The sequence below is a fragment of the Patiria miniata genome, unplaced genomic scaffold, assembly GCF_015706575.1.
Source record: "Patiria miniata isolate m_02_andy unplaced genomic scaffold, ASM1570657v1 HiC_scaffold_13, whole genome shotgun sequence".
In the NCBI taxonomy this organism is placed as follows: domain Eukaryota; kingdom Metazoa; phylum Echinodermata; class Asteroidea; order Valvatida; family Asterinidae; genus Patiria; species Patiria miniata.
The window spans coordinates 16584226-16606233 of record NW_024037051.1 but is presented as its reverse complement, the minus strand read 5'-3'; the positions used below and the strand labels follow the sequence as shown (position 1 = coordinate 16606233).

The following is a 22008-nucleotide window of genomic DNA, read 5'->3' as shown; positions in this document are numbered from 1 at the left end:
CGTGTGAGCATCACTGTTTCGTTCCCGGCACGCAATAATGTAAACGCAACAGAAAATTATCACGTTTGAGATCGAGTGCAGCCTAAACATTGTCACGTGATGCGTCGCGTAACGCATATTCTACACTGGTTCCCTTCATGGCCCGTACGGTCAGAATATGTCAGTGGATACCAGTGTAAGTTCCTCGTTTTCGGAAACCGTCCAGACTCCATCGCACGTGGTGTATTAAACGAAATGGAACTCGGAGTGTTTTTGCTACCGCAGTACCGGCGATCATTTCACTTTTTGCCCACATCGTAGTTCCTCGATCTTAATAATTGATCTCTCCTTGTATCTCAGGTAGCATATCTAATAACTTTGTGGCCGTTTTTGAGAGTGAAATCTGATGTTTTTACAGTTTGTTGGGTGGCTACAGCATGTACGATTTTTGTGTACAAATGTGATGGGCACTGACATGACTGATGTAACGTTAGGCCATTGGAATTACGCAGGAAAATCATTACGCACAGCGCATACTTTTTTTTTACTAAATTACTAGGCTTATGAGATTTGCACCAAAATGGGATAAAATAACCCAAATATGAGAGAAACTTCGTTTTATAACCTAAATGGGATACCCAAGTTTTATATCTTTGTTTAAATTTTTGTCAAATTTGGGGATTTTGGGCATTGAGAATTGGACTTCAGCTTGGGCCAGTTTACACGTACACATTTACGCATGCCAGACTGAAATTTCTCCATTTTGGCCAAAAATTAGCAAAAAAAGTAGGGTTTTTTTTAGATTTTAGATTTTTTTGTGGTCTTTTTTTTGGGTCCACATGCTGTATCTACACACAATCCTTGTGTCATCCAAATTTGGTGAAAATATGTTCTAGTGAATGGAAGTTTTGTTACTTTTAGTGCTTTTTGGGTTGGACTTAGTCATTTTTCAACCTTGCCGTTCATGATTTTTAGAGTAAAAGTACATTTTTAACATTCATTTGATTGCATATCAAGTTTTTTATCAACTCAAAACCAACTGAAACCAATAGTATTTGTGATAAACAATGGACAAAAACAAGTTAAAGTTTACCAAAGTGTTTATTTACACCATAACAGATGTTCAAATATGCCTTTTTATTCAATTCCACAAAAATACACCATTTTCGTACACATTTCCTATACAAAATAACGTCATTTGATCGACATATATTTGGCCATAACTTTGGATTGCATGGGTCAATTTTTGCAATTTTACCATCATTTGTTTTCTTTTTGGGTGGGCTTTACAATGAAAGCAATCTCTTAAACAAATACAACCATTTAAAAAAAAGTTCACTAGCCCTAGTACAAGTATAGACAACCAAAAAGATTGTACAACTACATGGACAAACTGTACATGTAGGTAGTATTTCACTGTCGAGAATTACCACTTTAACTTTACAAAACCACTTAAGTTATAACAACAGGAAGCGTAATCAATTGGCAAATGAGATTATGTTACCCACTGCTGTGCGAACTGCAGACATAAACTTGATTGGTTTTGTACTAATACTATAGTACATATACGGGTACAAACTTCCCTGTACCAGTAGAAATGTCAATTAGCATATAATGGAACAAAATATTTTGTGGATCCATACGAATCATAGTCTGAGTATCACCCGTTATCCACGGAGCCAAATCCTGTATAACGTCCGACATCTCTTGACAGGCAAATTTATGCAAGCCGCGCGCCAGCCAATCGGAGTCGACTTTACTAAATCGTGACGTCATTTCATTCCTAAATCAGGACTAAATGGTTTGATTGGTCAATTCGAATGCAGTGTTCTGTAATACAACAACAACCGGCTCCATATTGCGCAACATGATACAGAGCGCATGACAAGTTTTTTTAATCCGTTGTCTGGGTGACGCGCAACGGGTGAATGACCGAAGACTCGATACAGAAAGCGTCCGCTGATTGGTCAAGAGGCGGGGTCAAGAGGCGGGGTCTTGCCTAATTAATCAGCAAATCGGTTCCCCCGAATCAGTGCTGTATGCTGTGTTCAAAGTTCAAGCGAACGCGATTTATTGTCTGGCAGCCAATACATGTAATTCAAAATCGCAAAGTCATAATTCAGTAAACTAAACATGGGCCGATTTTTTTTCAGTCGATGCCTCACGCAAACGTGAACAACTGTTGTATTGCTAGGAATTCAGAAAAAGGAATCTATTCTTTGGGATGAAACCCTAAAATTGCATGGGAAATCCAACTTTAACCACAGTGAGAGATGGAATCGTAAAGTTACTAACTTATGGGCAAAGCTAACGCGGTTATCTCAAGTTAATTGATGGATCATGAGCGGTCTTAAGTGCTGGTTCTCCGCTAGAACAAATATTCACCCACCTGGAGTGGAGGCAATCGGTGAGGTTTTCATTTCAATGCGATTCGTTAGCTCAGAGAAGGAAACATCCAAGTGCCAAGAAGAAAAATCAATGCCATTAAGAAGCAAGAAGGTGCATACGAAGAACCAGCACCCGATTGTACACGCGGTAACTCAAGTTGCGATGCGTAACACGCATCTTGCAACGTGTGGTGCAGATCCATAAAACAAATGTTTTGATGCGTTGAAGTTCCTTGTCAATGGTTTGAAACACTTTGCAAGTTACAACGTGTAACACATTTGGGTCATCACAACAAAAAAAGAGAGTCTTTTCTGGGCCAAAACCAGTTTGTCGACACTCGCACGTTTATGAGAAATGGTTGAAACAACAGCATTGCGTGCACAAAGAACTGTAATAACGATGACCATATCTCACAGACTTGCGCGTGGACAAACTGGTTCTTGACAATTTTTCTGTAAATGTCCGCCATTTCTTATTTAAGGCTTTATTTTCGATGCAGTTTTCATCATTTACTACCAAGATCTTTGTAATTTAGGAATATCTTAAAACAATTACAATACGTCTCCCCAATTTTGAGAAATCTACGTCTGAAAAGTGCAAACATTTTTGAAACCACCCTGTACATATAAATATGCGCATGTACATTATGTACAATTGTACATGGTACCAGTAAATGTCCAAGCACTTAAAGCATTTATAACTCCATGCTTAAAGCAACAAAGTACAAAACACACTGTTAATCTCATGAGCTCATCTCAACACAACCTGCTTGACTTGTACAAAGTACAAAACACACTGTTAATCTCATGAGCTCATCTCAACACAACCTGCTTGACTTGTGTCTGTAATCCATCCTTTTGTTGTCTGTCTAGTCAATACGGTAGACTTTATGATGTCACTGGACATTCATTCTATACTTGATACCACATCATAAAATATTCAGTCATGCACAATTTTCTAGGGAATTTTCGCATACACAGTATATACATTGGGTTTCAAATGGTTTTCTTTTAAACCAACAACTGCCAAACCATTATACTATAGGAATACAGCATGTTGTGAATATTCAAACTTTCCACTTTCAATGATTAAGTTTTTTTGGCCCGTTAGAGAAATATCCATCCTCAAAAACAAAAGGATAAATAACATAACAGATTCTATACATTGTTCATGGGTTGTTTTTTTTAACAGTGATACTCAGGCATGCAAATTGAAATTAACGAAAAAGGAGGAAATTCCAAGCTTTAAAAGACTCATATTGTGGTTAAAAAAAAAAATATTGCATAAGTGTGAAGTGAAAACTAGGAAATCAGCTGATCTAAGGAAAAGCTGCATGCCTGGATACTGCTATGTGAAAAATACATTTAATATCACATGAAACAACACAATATTTTCACAAACTAACATCTGGTTATTATTTTTTTTCAACAACCCTGCAAAAAACCTGGTTTCTGGACCTCAAATGACAATACAACGCATGGCGACAAGGGCGGGGTGCCAGACCTAGCCTGTATTCCAGACACCACCACAGCTATAAACCCTACCCTGAGTCCCATACGCCCCACATCTGTCAGTTAACACACATTTTTCAAACACAAAGCTGTCCGCCAGCGCCAGCCCCGGAATATCCAACCATCCGTGACTGATGACCAAAAAGGCGTAAGTAATTACTAACACACGTATTGATTGAGTGCTCAATGTAATATTTTTCAGAGGACAGACGCCTATGTACAGTACATGCACATTGTATATAAAGGCTCCATTCAAAGTTACTGGCTTTCCATAATAACATGGATGAACCTACCGGTAGGTACCCGGTACTTCGATATTCCTCTTAAAATTCTATTTCCAGATTTTGGTGAAAACAAAATCCAGGTTAAATATATGTCGGAGTGCCAGAGCAACACAGGTTCTATCTATGATACAAATTTATGTAACTCATTTGTCTGAAAAGATACCCCTAAAACAACCCAATTTGCAAATTTTCAATTTAAGGCCAACAAAAAAAATGATTCTGCTTCCTATTACATGGCATTTGAAAATATGGTATGTAGGCAGGGAAATTTTTTGTTGTGCCAAATATTTTTGGTTTACGGTCATATGGAGGCGTCTGCGAGTAGTCAAGGGTCAAAGGTAGAAATTGATGGTTTAAGGTGTTTTTCCCCCCTCATTTTCCCATAAAAAAAAATAGGGTAGGGGCTGTCAGGATAGGGTAACGGTAGAGAAGCCGATCTTCATAGAGTCCACAGATTAAAATCCAGACAATTATCAGCATTGAACCACGTTTGAATTGAGCAAAACTGAATAGAATGGTGCACAATCAGAATTTTTTTGGTGAATACAATTTTCTTCACATGAAGTATTTCCCATTCAGACCATTCTCCCTCCGTCCGCGCCCACCATCCACACGTCTTCTGACCCACATTCTGTCAGGACAAATTAAGTTCAATGAGTCACAACAGCCACTCGGGCCAGGTGCAACATGTTTGTCAAGGGGACTTAAAAATACCACGAGAAACATAGACTTAACTGTCTATAAATCAGTTCACATGGTAATGCAAAACGCTGGCCATTATTGGCCATGAAATAGTTGCTTTGTAGGCATTAACAGTAGAAACACATACATGTACATGACTAGCCACTAGCCCAGGCGAATTTAATGTAGAGCTGTTTTTCCCCCCATGACAAATAGAGGGTAGGACTTCAGTATAGACTTTATTCAACGAGTCGGCCATTTTAAATTGAAAGCGAGGTAAACTCTTCATTTCTGTAACTTGCGAGTAGAAATGAAAGCAATGAAATAAAAGTTCATTACAAAGTAAAAGGGCCTACCAGTCTGCTCTGATGAATAATTCAAAATTTATGATTAAACATGCCCTAATGTTTTAAGTCATATTTCAAAACATAAAGTAATGGAAGTGAGGCTTGGCACGCACTCCAATCATAAAATAGTCTGGCACCATCCCACTCAACAGCTTACAACTTGTAAAATAGATTCAGGGAACACAATCAAAAATGGCTTCCTCGCGGTGAATAAGGTCTTTTGGGCATAGAAATGTTGAGATGCTCCCTACCCCAACCTCGTCCCCGTGGTGTCGAGCGGTACGCTCCCACTAGCTGATATCTCACCATGGTTCTGGATCATTTGCGTGTCCAAAAGTCTTGGATATTATAAAAAGTTGCAGGAACAGTCTGGTGCCTTAACAACACTGCGAGGCAGTGTTTGATTCTGGCTATGGGTTTCTATGGTAGAGACTGAAGCAAATCATCATGTCATCCACAGGGGGAGTCAGGTTGGCGTAGCAGTACTTTCCTTGCCTTCCACCGCTGTGACCCGGGTTCGAATCCCGCCTGGGCCAATATGTGGATTGGGTTTTCAGTTCCTACCTGATTCCGTGGGTTTTCCCCAGAATATTCTTCTGGGCTTTTCCTCCCACCTCTAAAACTGTAACTTATTCTCATTGTCTTCTCTCCACAGGTTTCTTCAGGCTTGCAAGCTACAGTGCCTAGGGCACTTATGAGGAATCCTTGGTTTCATTACCAGAAATGATTAATAATAATAATCAGATCAGAAAACATGATTATTTCAAAGTTTGCATCTTACATGTACCCATCCAACGTACATGTACATGTACATGTATGCTACGATAAGTATGATGTGTAAGAGTAAGACTGGTGAAGAGGATTTTTTTTTTTAAGATTTGGACATAATAATCCAAACTGACCAAGTACAAGATATGCATGAAAATCCATTACTTGATATTGCAGAGTTGGATCAGAATACAGGAAGGAAGTTACCATGCCAACAGGGTCTCCTAGCGTCTCGAGGTTGGAAGCCTAGGAATTAGGTTGATCCAAATACACGTACAAAGATATCTAGCCTTGAGTAATATTGTTTGATTTTTTTTCATCGGAACAAACAAGTAAAAACTAGAACAAACGATTTTTGTGGCCGTGCTAGTAGTTGGATCTTTTTGGATTCACCACGTAGGCAGGGTGACTTAACAACAAAGAACATACATTGTACGTACAAGGGTTCGGTTCCCATAATATGAGTATGGTTAGCTGGCATACATGTAACGTAATATGAGTCATTACTTTGTATGTACAGGTGCAGTCAGCATGTACAATTCCTAAGACGTCTACATTAACATAAGTGTGATATATTTCTCATGGATAAAAATAGCCCCGATTTAAGTTGCACACTTTCCATCTGTCGTCGGCCAGGGGACCAGACTCCCTAACAAGCAATTTGACGCCAGCATCCCTGGTATGCAGACAGTGCTATATCAATACAGAGAGCGTGACACCGGTGAACTTTCAAACAGCGTGAATTATGGTTCCAGACCTGGGCCTCAATTTCCATGGAGCTTCTCAACGGAAACTAGTGCTAAGTAGAATTTTGCGCTAAGCAAGAATCGGCTGGGAACCGGTCACGTGCAATGTGAATCGTATGGCATTTTTAGCCGGTAACAAGTTTTTTTGTTAAGCGAATATTTTCTGTAGTTAGCACGTTTCAGGGCCCAGATTCTTGGAGCACAGAAATAATGCTAAGCGCAAACAAAATTTGCCGAGCTAAAACTGGTTTCCCGCCAGATTACCATTGGATTTTCATTGCTTATGACTGGTACATAGCACAATTTCACTAAGCGGGTAAATTTTCTAAGCAACTTTTTTTTTCTTTAGCCCTAACCTTTCCAAAATCCTCCAAAATCCTCTTTGCAAAATGAAGGATTTTGCAGGATTGAGGCTACATGGCAAAAATGTGGGGCTGAGTTTGGAGGACGCACTGTGTCAAGGTCTTAGGCCGGACCTTGCAGTTGTTTATGCTCAGCCGTGCATAAATTTAGGCCTAGATTGTACTTGAAATCCTCCACACTGCTCCGGGATGTCACTGGCTCTGCCTCAACATATCGACAGTGATTGCTGGAGGATTTTGCAGGATTCAAGCAGTACTTATAAATGCAACTTTAACATAGAGGCAGTTGGAGGATTAAGCAGGATTGAGGTTGCATCCTAGCAAAAATGCCCAGTAAGCGTCAATAGTGATACAGTAGCAGGCCTCAAAGTACCCCTCTTCATCAATATATATGTTTTTTAATAGGTTTTGAAAATCAAAATTTAGATTTTTTAAAGGATTTCCAAGCGCCAAAATATCTGTAGGCACTTTATACGTTTTTAGGATGCAAAACTGTAAAACTTTTCAGTATGAGGTAGCAGCAATATAGCAAATTGCTTATCTCAAGTTCTCCACACTAAAGTTACCAATTTCATGCGAACTGCCAAATTCTTGTAAACACTTGTAACACACATCTTCGACAGGTAGGCCTATATTGACAACGTGGTTATTTTGGAATTACGATAGCTAAACTGTGGGTCCGTCAAATTAATTTTAAAAATTTGCTTTAAAATTGTTAAAATATATGCAAGTTAAATACAATGTAGGTTACTTAAAAATAAAATAGGCTCCCAAGTTGAAATATAGGTTTTATAGGTTTATAGGTTTTACATGTGTCGGTATAGATTTCGCTGTGAGTCCTGCAGTTAGCATAAATATATTACCAAGCAATATTTTTTAAAAATGCCAAGCTGGTATATCTCTCAGCAAAATATCCAAGTCTTCGTGAGAAAAAAAGTATCGGTCGGCTCCATTACATTGTGCCTGGAACTAACAAGTTATCTAACCACCAGCAAAAATGTCTGCTCAAAGTGCCGTGGATTTTGTTTGGTACATGTACAAGTACTTTGGCAGCAACATTAGACGCGAATTTTCCCCGGCGATATTTTTTGTGTCTGTCGTGGATACGCACACGAAGAAAACTACCTGGGATGACACGACAGCACGTATCGGATGACACGAGGCATACTCTGCAGGGAATCTGCGCTTGTCAGACTACCATGCAAAAAAATTAATGAATATATATCACCGACGATGGTATGGGCTGGGGGCTTTATTTTTACGGGGACATAATACAAATGTGGAAAACGAGACACATTTTTATCTGCAAAAGCTTGGAGGGAACTCGAGTGCTGTTGGCAGCCACTTCCAGCTTTGCAATCTGAGAGTCCCGACAAGAGAGGCAACTCATCATTTTCAATTTGTCCGCTCTTCGGTATTACGCTGTGAATTTAACATTTTGAGTTGGTGAAAGCAACAAAATCACTTACTTCTGATCTGTTTCTTGGCGTCTTTTGTAGGATCCAGCCATGTCTAATAAACAATTTAAACAAAAAACAGGAATAAAGTTACACAAACATCCAGAAGTTAATTACAAAGAATAGCTACGAAAATCTGCCAATCCACGTCAATCAGTTGTTTTTTTTTCTTTATCTTTTGAATGCAACAATTTTTTATTTCGAAAAGATGTCTCAGCATAAAGTCATCAATATTCAGCTGAAACCCTCGTTTTTTGGTTTTTTCCCCCTCAAAACATTTCAACGTTAAATGAAAAATCAGTCATTTTTAAACTTTTGTGACTACAACCCTAACTCCTTAGCATAATTTACTAGGAACCATACTCATTCTGGCAAATTCCAACACCCACATGGGAAATTGTACACACACACTGTTGGACTCAGTTTCTGGAGGTATGCCAAACCTAGTGTTTTAAAAGACCATCAGTTTTGGGGTACTGTACCTATCCCAACGGATTTCAACAAAACCTGCTGGGCTTTGATGGGTTGAGTTCTGTTAGGGTTAAGGTTGGTCTGAATTGGTTTTTTTAGGGGGCTTTGTTTTTGTGTGGCATTGTGAAATATCGGGGTCCGCTCATAAGTCCAACGCCTCATAGGTCCGACGCCTCATAGGTCCGACGCCTCATAGGTCCGACAGAATCGCATCCCCTAACCAAATAAAGGCCCATAAGTCCAAAGCCTCAAAGGTCCGACGCTTCATAAGTCCGACGCCTCATAGGTCCAACGCCTCATAGCTCCGACGCTTCGTAAGTCCGACAAATTAAACGCCTCGTTTTTCCGTTGTCGTTTTTCCGTTGTCGGACTTATGAGGCGTCGGACTTATGAGGCGTCGGACCTATGAAGCGGAATAAATAAATTTTATGCCTCATAAGTCCGACGCCTCATAAGTCCGAAATTTCGGACTTATGAGGAGTCGGACCTATGAGGCGTCAGACTTATAATACGGCCCGTGAAATATCTATCCAGCCATACAAGAAAGTCATACTTAATCAGCGCATTTCGAAAAATCTTTGAATATTTGATAAAGTCCAAGTTCAATGAATCAAACACTAAATTGATTGAAAACGCTTACCCTTGCATCCTGGTTGTCTTTGTAGACCAAACCGAAGTAGTCTTTCTCCATCAGGTCCAAATGTTGACATGCCTTGTCAAGAATGGCCTGACCCTTGCCACGTTTCTGGAAAAAAGGAAAAAAAAATACCATCATTACAAAATGTCCGCGACTTGCTGAAAATTTTATAAAAATGTAAAAAATATACAGAAATCAAAAATGTATGATTCTGCAAACCGTGTATATTTCAAATACATGTATTGTCCATGCTATTTCCAAATTGCATGACATTGAAGAGCATCATTACCCCCCCCCCCCCCCACCCCGGTATATGACATACATGTAGTTGGATCCTGTTGGATTCAGCACAGTTAGGCTTCAATTTAAAATACAAGAAATATTCTTATAGGAATGTTGGGCCCTCTTACGCTTACGTTTTCTTAATTAAAAATAACATGTCGAATACATTGCAGACAATAAATAAAAAAATAACCCAGAATTTTGCGACCTTGATGCCAATCCAATGATGTCTGGCAGACATAAAACATCGGCCTCCACACACAGATCGGTATTGACAATCCCAAAATGCTAAAGGTTAAATGGCCAAGTCTGGTCGTTATTTAGAGTACATAATCCACATACGCTATGCACACTTCAAAGCCATGGCTAGCACTGACATGCATAAGCGCATCTGTAGCGCATTTTAATCTAGGGATCTACATACCGTATACATTTTTTAAATGCTAGCGACAAGACAGCTTTCATGTAATTAACTTTTTGCCGTGCATGATCCGATGCATAAGCAGTACAGCTTTTTGACGTTTTGGAATGGACATTTGCGATTTGTGCATAATTTAGAAATATTTTACTACATGTGAAATGAAGTTTGTGAATATTAGGTGGATAAATTCAGATTCTCAGACAATTTTCTGATTTTGTATGCAAAAATATATTCAGCAGGACAGTTGTGACATTACAATTACCGGTAACTTTTTGTCATGCTGCATTCTCCGCATAGACCATACAGTTTTTTTTTTAAAATGTTGATGCTTTGGAAATGAATATTTGTGATTTGTGTCATGATTCAGAAATATTATACTAAAAGTGAAATATATTTGCTGAAATATTTATAAGTGAATATTATTCAGAGATTGTTCTCCGAGTTTTGAAAACAGGAAGTTATTACAGTTGAGATTAAGATTTTGCTTCACTGGATTCTTCACAGAAACCATATAACTTTGTTAACCTTTTTGAATGAGAATTTGTACATACATGTAGTGTATAATAATAGCCGAAATGTACGTGGGTATTCAGAAAATATTCCAATTTTGTAAATAACTTTTTTTAAAAGGACAACTCGGATGTTACAAGTTGCAATTTGGGAACGGCACAACCTTTGTTTGGGCAAAGCAAATACTAGCATTGAATCACAATGGTAGGTTGGTTTGCCCACTGAAAGAAGTACAGTCTGTCCAATTATTGTGTCAATGATTTGACCTTTATGCATCGTTGACCTTGTCCATTGAACAACCCTGGCCGACTATTTGTCCAACCTTTGTGCCTGCAGACAAAGGCCTATAAAATGCAGTAATATTGCACAACACTACAGGCCCAGGATATTTACACTGTGACCGCATGTACTGTACACATATTATTTTCTGACGTATTTGGTTGGTGTACTAAGCAATGCATAATTGAACAAGGCCAAAAATTAAAATGTGGATTTGTTTTGTTTTATATTCACAATGTTCTCATCAATAAAACACTGGTGCTAAAAATTTATGAGCCATAATATGCATGAACATTTTCTGTGTGTAAAGTCTGTTGACCCCAATGGACTATTTGCAGAGTATCAAGCACTAGTGCAGCGTGGGGTGTGTGAATTGTGAAATTGGCTGATAGTGATAAGATTGATGTTAATCACGCTGATATTTTTTGAATGAGACAAAATACAGTAATTTGCTACACGTGCGGGTTGTGGATGGTAAAAGGTTGCGTCAACTTGTTCGTAAATCTTGCAGCCTGTGTCGAGTACTAAGATTAATTAAGGTTGTAAGTTGTAACACAATGTTTCTGCACTGATGAATAACGAAGAAAACTGTTTACGCAGGCTCGGAGAATGCCCATTTTATTGGCGTTCAATGCAAACTGCATGTTTTGTATGTATGGTAAACATGTAATATAATGCCTAAATATAATCAATGAGAGTAATTTCATTCTTTAGTACAGTTTTGATTAAATGTAGTGATATTGTTTGTTTATTTTAGATAAAAGGACTTAATGATGTTGACAAAATGTTCAGTGCCCCTCTATATTTTTCTTTTTGAGAGAAATAAACCTAGTCCTAAATTACAAATTCAGGTCTTCCAGACTTCCCTAAAACTAAGCCACATTCAATAAAATGGTTTAACAATGAGAAAGTAAGCACAATACACTTGTATATATATTGACTGTGCTCCCTTGCGCAATAACAACGGGACATTTTCAAACCAGGATTCACACACACTGTACGTTGCACATGTGTAGTCTGTGAAAAGAACAAGAGAACAAAACCAATACAACATAACACAACAGCTGTGTCTGGACATCATTTGGGTTAATGCCGACCATTCACAAGCGAAGCCTCAATAACGACAACGCCTGGGTATTTTTAGACACAGATAGTACTGATCGTTGCTATCAACACCTTGTAATGCAACGCCCGCATTCAGTCACTTTTGAAATTGGCACAGCGCAGCTGGACTGAACAAAACATGGAAAACCCGATGGGACTACAAGCGACGCCAGGGTTTTTGGGGCGTGCTTGCACATTAATGTGGCCCCCACAGTCGCTTTGTTTGATTGATTTCATGTGCTCCACAGGCTAAGTCAACAGTAACGAGATGAGGTTTTTTTTAGCGGACTGACTTGTTCGAGGCAGACCAGACAGTGTGTGGGCTACAGGTCTGTTTACTCAAGATGGCTGTATGACGATCCTGGTTTGATGTGGGTCAAGGTTTTCATAACAATCTACACAAAGTTGGCTTTGCAGGAGAAAAAGCATGGCCCACATTTCTTTGCCGTATGCACTACACGTACAAATGTATGTGTGCAGAATTATTGTAATTTTTTAACCATGTTAGTAAAGTTTGCACTATATTTTTTATTATTATTAAAAAAAAATTTCTCTAACAAATAATTTTAGTTTGTAAGATGGAGTACGTGTTTCATAATTCAGCTGATATTTACATTTGTTTATCACAGTGCAATTTATTACGCGTAGCAGATTTTAATGGAACAACAATGAAGTTTTTAAAGTTCCCCAACTTAGTGGCTATCTTGGTATGAATTTGGGCCAGGGTAACAGCACTGGGGAGAATTCTTACCACGGACCAGCCACATTCAGGTATGGGTTAAGTTCAAAAACATGTGTTTAATTAAACGATCTTTATGTTCTGACATCTGTTACATTTTTGCCTGTTAAATTTATATGAAACTCAATGATACTGATGCATAGGCCGTTGTGCAATATTTGTGCATTAAATTACTCAGAGTGAGCGCCTTAGTTTAGGGAAACAGAAATTCTCACAAAACCAAACCACAAGGCTCTTCTTATTTCTAAAGACATTTATACTGGGCCCAGTAACATATGCAAATCATTTCTATTGTAGTAACAGCCATTAGGCATAGCTACAATGTAGGGTAATTGCTTTTAGAGTTCCCATAGGAGCAATGCTGCTGAGACACCAAAGCCCATTTACAGAGTCAACCACTATGAGCCATTGTGAGCCTGCTATACAATGTCTAGACACAATGAAGAGGAGGCCCAGGCTGCATCAACTATCACTGTACCAGTCAAGCAAAACATGTACCAGTAGCTACACGTTACATTGTATGCAACTAATTCAACACAGCAAGTCCTGTGCTGTGTGGTATACACTTTGGTTTTCTCCGTACTAACAAGTTTGGAGCCTGGAAAATTTTCTGCAATTGTTCAAACTCTTGATCGCATTCTAAACATGTTCTATTTTTACTATTTCAGATGTTCAGTAGACACATGTAAACAGCAATCGTTAAACAATTAAACAATTTCAAATTTTCTTTCAAAAAATTAAAACCATACAGGGGTGTGAGTGACCGCTAATAAAAATAGCTGAAAACAGCTGAAAAAGGTGTAAAAACAGCTGAACTTTGGAAATCTCCTATACTTTTGTACACAGCAAGTGAAGGAAAAAAGCTGAAATCCAAAACAAAAAAGCTGAAATCAGCTTTAAAGCTGAGATTTCACACCCCTGACCATAACCAGTTCAAAGAAGTAGAAAATCCATACAAAGGCTCAGGAGTCTTGATGGGTACAGCACAGCCGCTAAAACTTTCCAAGGGGCCAGATGATAACATTTTGTTGTGAGTTTCGGCACAAAGAATATCCTACATGTATTTGTTCATCCCACTGTATTAAATTTTTGTTACACTCAAGAAAAGTTTGATGTATAGAAGCTAAGATTAAACTGTTTAAATACATAATTTTTCCGTTTAATTATGTCGAAATCCCTACAATATAAGGATCTTTGCTTTTTGGTTATATATTTAGTTGTTAATTTAGATATTTTTTTTTTGGCTCACCTCAACGTCGCATTCAAACTTTGTGTCGTCAAGCAACAAGATGGTAACCCTCTGCATTTTGGCGGGTTGAGATTGGGTTCGCTTGGGGGAACTGGAAGGTTTGGGAGCTTGGGATTGCTGCGTCGATTGAGCAGACTGGGTTACGTCAGGTTCCTGCAAATAAATAATGAACGACATTTATGAATAGATCGATATGGAATAAGTGGAATGTAGAGAATAAAATTCGACACAGAAATAGACCAATTTAATAAACCCCACACCATGGTGTTTTGACCCAAACCAAATAAATTAAACAAATTAAAAACAACATGTTCCGTGAAGCAAATTTGACGAAATTGAAACTGAACCGGATTGTAAGCTACATCAATAATTTGCGCTATTTTTGTGTAGCATGGCAAATTGGTGATGATTAGATCACTTTCATTTTGAATCGGTCTCACTTTATTGAAAAAATAAAATGGGTGTGCCGTGTGAAATTCACACACCTCAAACCAAGGCAAGAAACTGTGTTTTTTAACCGTAACTCCCTAGGCCTTTTTGCTAGGATGTAGCCTCAATCCTGCAAAATCGTCCAATTGGCCTCATGGAAAAATAGCATATAGCCTCAATCCTGCAAATTCCTCCGCTATTTCTTGAATATGGTCCATGGAGGGGTGACCACTGCCTGAATCCTGCAAAATCCTCCGGCTATGACTGTCAATAGGCTGAGGCAGAGGAGCAGTGACATCCTAGAACAGTGCGGAGGATGTCAAGTATAATCAAGGACTAAATTTATGCACGGATGAGCATAAACACAAGGTCCGGCCCAAGACCTTGACACAGTGCGTACTCCGAAATCAGCAACGCACTTTGGCCATGTAACCTCAATCCTGCAAATTCCTCCAATTTGCAAAAAGGATTTTGGAGGACTCAGGGCGGTTAGGGTTAACGGTTACAAAGGGAGAGTTTGGGGAGACACTCAAACAGACATTCAAGTATATTTGTCGTCGCGCCTGTACTATCAGAGATTTAGATTTAGCGGCGCATACTTCTCGCAGCTCGCATATGTGCAGAAACCAGTGCACGCACGCAGTGTATTCCTCCAGCTGGAGCTTTCGAATGCCGTAAAAAAAAAGCGCCCTCTAAAGTTCCCGCACAGAGTTCACAATATACCACAGGAGAAAAATATTCCTGCAGTTAAATCATTGTACCAGCGAAAATTATCAACATTGAAAGCACCTGCATTACATAAAATTGGAAGTTTAGGATGCAGACTTCAATCCCGGCCAAAATGGTTGGGACACTTGGAAATAACCTTAGCCTCCCACGGTCACCCACTCCCCTGGTCAATGTTGTTCTCTCCAGCTGATGGAGCACACACTGCACAATGAGAGACAACACTGACCGGGGGCCGGGGGTGGGGGGCCCAGCAAGATTTGGCCAGGATTGTACATACCGAAATACTTACGGGTGCTTTCGGCCTCTCTTCCGACTGCAGTTCTGGTGATGAGGGTGGGGGAGTATTCTCGTTAGTCTCCGTATAATCCTGGCTCATATTTGGTCAAACGCACTGCACAAATTTGAACAGAAACAACCACGTACATGAACATCAAAATGTTCTCAAAACTTCTGACAGCTGTGACAATCGGTACTCTATGTTTATCATTAACACTTCCCTCTCTCAGTGACAATCTCTAGACAGAGCACCGTAAGTCAAAATCTATCAGGTGACAGGTTTTAACAGGTCTGTAAACTGGCCTCATATTGGTACAATTGACGAGCTGTGGTACATTGTACATGTAGGTATGTTAACTATGGGTACCATGCCTTGACTGACATTGATAGATGTGGTGGGTCAGCACTGGCTAGTGCCTGTCAATGATGGGTTTAGCTCAGTAACAATGAAGGCACACAATGTTCACTCATGCATTACAGCCAAACAAAGGCATCACCCTTTAAGTTTAACACGGCTGCTACATACACGAGCTATTTGGAACTTATGAGTAGGTTATAGAGCCTGTTGTTGTGCACGTTACAATTCCGCTCTCATAAAATGTACCTGTCATTAGTTTGTATTTCACTTCCAAATTAAAAAAAAACACCTCAGTGCAATGGTTATGTCGTTTACTAAAATTAGTTTGCGGAAGGTGGACAACTTGTTTTTGACCACATGTTGGTCAGGCCATTTCTAGGCCATGTTATGTGATATAGGCCTACATAAGGTACATGATGTAGGAACATGATAAATGTACAATCCAAAATTGGTTTCAAATTTTCAAGGAAGAATTCAAAAATATCTCAATTCAGCAAGACAATTATCTCTAAATTTATCAATATCGTTTTCATGAAATTGTTGTTTTGCAATAGACCGACTTTTTTCCAATTAAAAAATCAAATTTTCCAAAATAACAAAAACGAAGAACACAAGTAACGTTTGCTTAGCATGCTTAGGCCTATTTCTGTTGCATTTTTTTTCTTAATTAAACTCCTACCGTACCGGCATGACCGGTAGGCCCGCCTAGTATTTTAACTAAAACAGACACATAGAATTTGGAAAGAATGTTGCATCCTTAGTTACACCAATTTTTTCATCATGAAGGTCAGTCATTCATGTCATTACAAAACCAAATGTTGAACCATGGAGGAATAAGATTAGGGCCTAGATTTAGAACACACGTTGAAAAGACATGAGAACCGTTTCCAATTTTGTTACTAACTAGAAAATACTTTTAAAATGCACTCGGCCCTGGGCAAAGAGGTACCGTCGACCGTCTGGATTACATTCTTTCCAAAACTTCACACATTTTCAGCAATCTTCTCATTGACAATTTGTTATGCTGTTTAAATGATGTAACCCGCCTACCCATTTTCTCGTGCACATGCGGATATGCCTTGCAATGCACTAGGCAGCCGCAGTCCGCGCCGTACACACACACAAAACAATGCGGACCAAAACCCACAACGGTTTTCCCATACTAGCGTACTGCTACAGTCGAATTCATTGGTCTAAATGCACTTGAAAAAAATCCCCCAAATGCAACCAAATTTTACAGAAATGATACAAGGGCGACACGCATACTGTCCTACCTTCTCATTTGTAATTTCCTGCGTTTGAACGCGATTTTTCAGGTATATTCCACGATAATTACCGTCTCAGACAATTTACATTTTTAGACGTCTAGCCTGGTGCACTCGAACCGCCATGAACGCTAGATAGGTAAATAAAACCGCAGTGCCCAAATTAGATCACGCCGCTCAAGCAAAAATCACCTCTAAATTCTGGAATTTTTCCCTCCAAATTCTCATATGTATTAAAATGAGTTTATTCAGTGCCGATTTAATTCATTCACGCTCAGACCGGCGATTAAAATTCATTTCATTATTTATAGTCGGCACTATTTCTCTTAGCGGACGCATTCAATTTTAGCCGAGACTGAAGTTCAGTCTGAAAACAACATGTTGTTTGCATGCACATGTGTGTGATGTCCAATACAATGTACACATGTACATGTTCGACCCATGGACATGTACATGTGTACATCTCACACGTCTTTGAATACGAGGCGCTGAGACCTACGTTGAGACAGGAACCAGACAAATATAATGGGCGCAATTTCTGCATCTTTATTTTGAGGGCGTATCATGCATATCGCGCACTACATTCATTTACTGCACTGCCGCGCCAACATTTTATGAGAGTCATTATTTTAAAAGGCTTGGAAAATATGAACAAGAAACCAAAGGAAAAATAAGGCAAACAAAACAAAAACACAAACTTATGATTCTAAAAATGATCAACTATCAAAAATACTCGATTTTTTTTATTAACTCATAAATCTATAAATGAGTTGCCCAAAATTCCACAAACATTTTTTTGTACGTAAAAAAGCCTTTCTTTTAACAGTTGAAGAGAAAAGAAAAACTCTAAAAAGATACGAAATTCATATTTTAAATAACCTTTTCATATCTGTTGTTGATCAGTCATCACCCAAATTTTTCAAAGCCTCCCCCCCCCCCCCTCTCTAAATCTTTGTCCGACAGTTTTCATGGCTAAAATATAGCGCGGGAGACGCCGAGCGCCCTCTTACGTTAGACATAATTACAATGGCACGTGCGTGCGCTGAAATGAAAGGGGGCACATTTTTGAGGGTGTATGATATTTTGGGCAACCAAGTAAATAAATTCCCATGGACATCAGTGATAAATCCCCAAACTTTAATTTTTTTTTTTTAACTCAGAACTCTCACAGGTGTTCAGACTGCACAGAAAAAAATGGCAGGGCGGGGGGGGGGGGGGTCCCCATAAAAGAAAAAATTGGCAAAAATATCACGAAACTATACTTAGCCAGTTTTACATAAAGTGCCTTTTTTCACATTTTAAATTTATTTTTGGCAAAAACCCTGTTTTTGAGTGGTCGGGCACAACCCGACCACTCTTTGGATCTGTTACGATTAATCTTTCTTTCTTTCTTTCTTTTTTTTTCCGGACAATACTTCTCCGCGGGTTTTCTCTTAAACGGTATATGGTATGAACTTGTAACTTTCAATATATATCGACCCTCATCCGAAGTGGTGCATATTACTCTGACGTCACGATTACGTCATCGGGTGTCAAATTACACGCGATTTTAGAGGAAAAAAGGGCCAAATACTTTCATCTATAACTCTTAAACAAAATGATCAAATATGTTCCAACTTTGTAATCAGATAGACCATTAGGTGATCAACACTTTTTGTCGTGTACGTGAACTCGCTTGACCTTTACTTCCGGGTCCACCGGAAGGTCAAAGTTACGTGAATTGAAAATGAAGACTTTAGCCTGAAATCAAAACAAAGCACAATTTCTTCCACACGGTTTACGGTATGATCATAAAACCTACTGTGAACTTGTACCATGTTACGAAGATAGTATAACTGTTGTTACGTCATCATGACGTCATCAGGTATCAAATTACAAGCGATATGATTGCACGATTTGACAAAATACTTTGACCTATATCTCTTGAACTAAATAGGGTATCGTGTTCGTTTTTTCGTGAGGTTGTAGACGGTGCCTTGAGCAACATTTATTATTCCCGGGCACAAAACTGCTTGACCTTTACTTCCGGTGTTACCGGAAGTGCAATAGAAACTGAATCTAACTCTAAAACGGAAGCATTTCCGTACAGACAAATACATTATGGAAGTGTTAAGTGAGGAATGCCAATCACAAAAACATTATTTTGACGTCATCCACGAAAGGGCGCCCTCCAGCGGTACATGGAAAACAGTTTAATCTTTTAAAATGTTAAAACCCTCAATCAAATTTTTATGATATAATTGCCCCTATATATCCCGTGAGCAACCACAAATGAATTTGCAAGGTTTCATAATCATGACGTCATCAGACCGGAAGTTACTGTAGGGAGAATTCAACAATGACCATTTTATGTGTTAAGTTAAATCCATCATTTGATCCCTGTCTCATGACTTTGTTTTTTGCCCCCCCCCCAAAAAAAAATGACATCTGTTACACTTTATATTGACCTTTTGCTTCCAAATACTGTGACGTCATCAAACTGGAAGTTAGCTGTTATTATTACATACACTTAATTTCCATATTTCCATGCGTTATTTTTACTTAATGATTAACAAGTGTCCTCCCTTCCCTGTTTTGACTGATGACGCCATCAAACCGGAAATAACTTGTACTCAAACTGTTTACTGAAATTTATCACACCTTAAAAGACGCATTATTTTTGTAAAAAATAATTGGTACTGGAAATGTTGAAGTTCTTGGTCCTTTTTTTCTGACATAAACATATTCATAACTTAATTGGACAATATCTAATGAAATGGTTGTCTACCCGACCACTCTGCGTTTGTAACAACAAACGCGAACCTCTAGTTTTTTTTTGTTTTTTTTGCGATTGGCTGTTTATTTTAATGTCCCGTGGAATGCGTAAAGCGATATCCATACCTAAACATGACCGTGAATTTGGTTTTGAACAGCGCGCCCCCACTGAAAGATGGTGTCTCTGTCTCAGTTGGTACCACATATCTTGGACATTGAAGGCGGGCCTTGGTATTTTGCTGGTCTCACGATTGAGACTATATCAGTATGCAGCATATAGAATCACAAATACTAAAGGTAGCAAGCAGGATCAGCAGGATGCATTTAGCATCTTCTAAAATGTGAATTCAACTTACACAAATTCTCATGAACCCAAAACAATCTGAACTCAGCAGCAATTTGTTGCTGATGTACAGTCGACTCTCATTAGTACAAACTCTATTAATACAAATTCTGGTTATAACAAACATAAAGCCTTGGTCCTGACTGTGCATGTATGTGCACAATGAATGGGACTGATATTCCCCTTTATACAAAATTCTGATATAACAAACAATTTCGCTAGGTCCGAACGAGTTTGTATTAACGAGACTCGACTGTATATTTATTGCTCACACAAAGTCATTTATGATCCCTTAAGTTATGAGGGCTCTTCTTATTAAACATTGGCTTTGAATAAGCCATATATGAAATGCAGTTATGCCCCAGCTAGAAATGATTTAGAAGCAGGATGCTCCTATTTCAAAAGTTCAAACTAATGAAATGGTTACTTATAATCGTCGGTCGATTTTTTTTTCATGCGATATCTCATTGGAAAGCTCATAACTAATGTAATGCCTATCAATTCAATTTGAAAATCCATTTTTCGAAATGCCACACCCAAAAAGGACATATAGGCCCGTTATACCAACTTTATGATGGAATAGTTGCGTCGGGATGATGTGAATCAAATTAGGTTTACATCATCCTAATTTGATTTACATCATCCGGATGCAACAATTCCATCTTAGGCCAAAAAAAAAGTCTCCGGTTTCTGGTATGCGCGCGCGTCGCCGTAGCCATGCGCGTCGGCAAAATGAAAACGTTTTTTTTTTTCAATGAAAGATGATGTCTCAAAACCGCCAAACTCACTGGTTTGACTGGAATTCTGCTGCTGCGCAATTTCAACGTGTTTTTAGCAAGGGCGGATCCAGGGGGGGGGGGGCCAAAGGGGGCCATGGCCCCCCCCCAAAACGAAACCAATTTTTTTTTTTTTTTATGTGACATCGCAATAAAGGCAGGCAATGAGTACACCACCATCTTTTCCTCAAAAAAACATTGGTTAAAGTGGTCAGAAATTGCCTCAGATCGCACCACAGAGCATCTAGAATCCAAAAAAAATTCGGGGCCCTTAAGCGGGCCCCGAACCCCACGCCGTAATTTTTTTTACCAACTTTTTGGGGGGACCAAAAATTTTTTTGGCCCCCCCAAAAATTGTGTTCTGGATCCGCCCTTGGTTTTTAGATGGGGTTATGATCGAGAATAAGCTTTATGTGGCCTCTCTGGACTCCCATATATTTGCACTAAGTTTAGTCGGGCACCATTTGCAGTCATCAGCCGACATTTGAAGCAAATTTGAAGCAAAAAAGTCGGGTAAAAAAAAAAAAAAGCCGCGTCGCCGCACCACTTTTTGGACAAGCTCCATACCAGAAACCGGAGACTTTTTTTTTGGCCTTACGAATAGTTAATGCGGTACCCGCTGCTATATGTACATCAGATTCGAACCAGCCAACCAATCCTGTTAGCTCGGTGGTCGAGTGGTAAGACGTCTGCACTACAAAGCAGGCGGTCGTGGGTCTGGGTCCGAGTCCCCACCGGGTGATTTTTTCCAACTTTCACTCGGGAGGTAACACACTGAGTATACAGTGTTTATACATCAGTGAAGGGCAGATACCTAATTTGATCAACTTTAAGACGTTAACATATTTGCCTACAGTTGTCAA

At 39.0% G+C, this 22008-nt stretch overlaps 1 protein-coding gene across 3 annotated transcripts; it reads right to left on the bottom strand.

The window, feature by feature from the left end:
- Positions 1–8479: 8479 nt before the first annotated feature.
- On the bottom strand, positions 8480–17431 carry LOC119721416 (band 4.1-like protein 3). Of its 3 annotated transcripts, none has more exons than XM_038191492.1 (5): positions 17282–17431; positions 15651–15764; positions 14216–14368; positions 9635–9739; positions 8480–8578 (listed from the first exon to the last, which is right to left on the bottom strand). In XM_038191492.1, exons 2-5 carry the CDS (start codon positions 15747–15749, stop codon positions 8528–8530), a joined length of 408 nt encoding a protein of 135 aa, XP_038047420.1. In that variant the 5' UTR covers positions 15750–15764; positions 17282–17431; the 3' UTR covers positions 8480–8527. The 3 variants fall into 3 exon arrangements, with proteins under 3 accessions (XP_038047420.1, XP_038047421.1, XP_038047422.1); XM_038191493.1 differs by lacking the exon at positions 17282–17431 and adding an exon at positions 17058–17081; XM_038191494.1 differs by having other exon boundaries at positions 8481–8578; positions 15663–15764; positions 17282–17427.
- Positions 17432–22008: the final 4577 nt, after the last annotated feature.

Bases quoted from the DNA above. Each gene is read 5' to 3' on its own strand.
- LOC119721416 (XM_038191492.1), bottom strand. From the start codon at position 15,749: ATGAGCCAGGATTATACGGAGACTAACGAGAATACTCCCCCACCCTCA. The intron at 14,369-15,650 runs GTATGTACAATC...ATTTATTTGCAG, and splicing joins AAGCACCCGTAAGTATTTCG to GAACCTGACGTAACCCAGTC. The intron at 8,579-9,634 runs GTAAGCGTTTTC...ATTGTTTATTAG, and splicing joins AAGACAACCAGGATGCAAGG to ACATGGCTGGATCCTACAAA.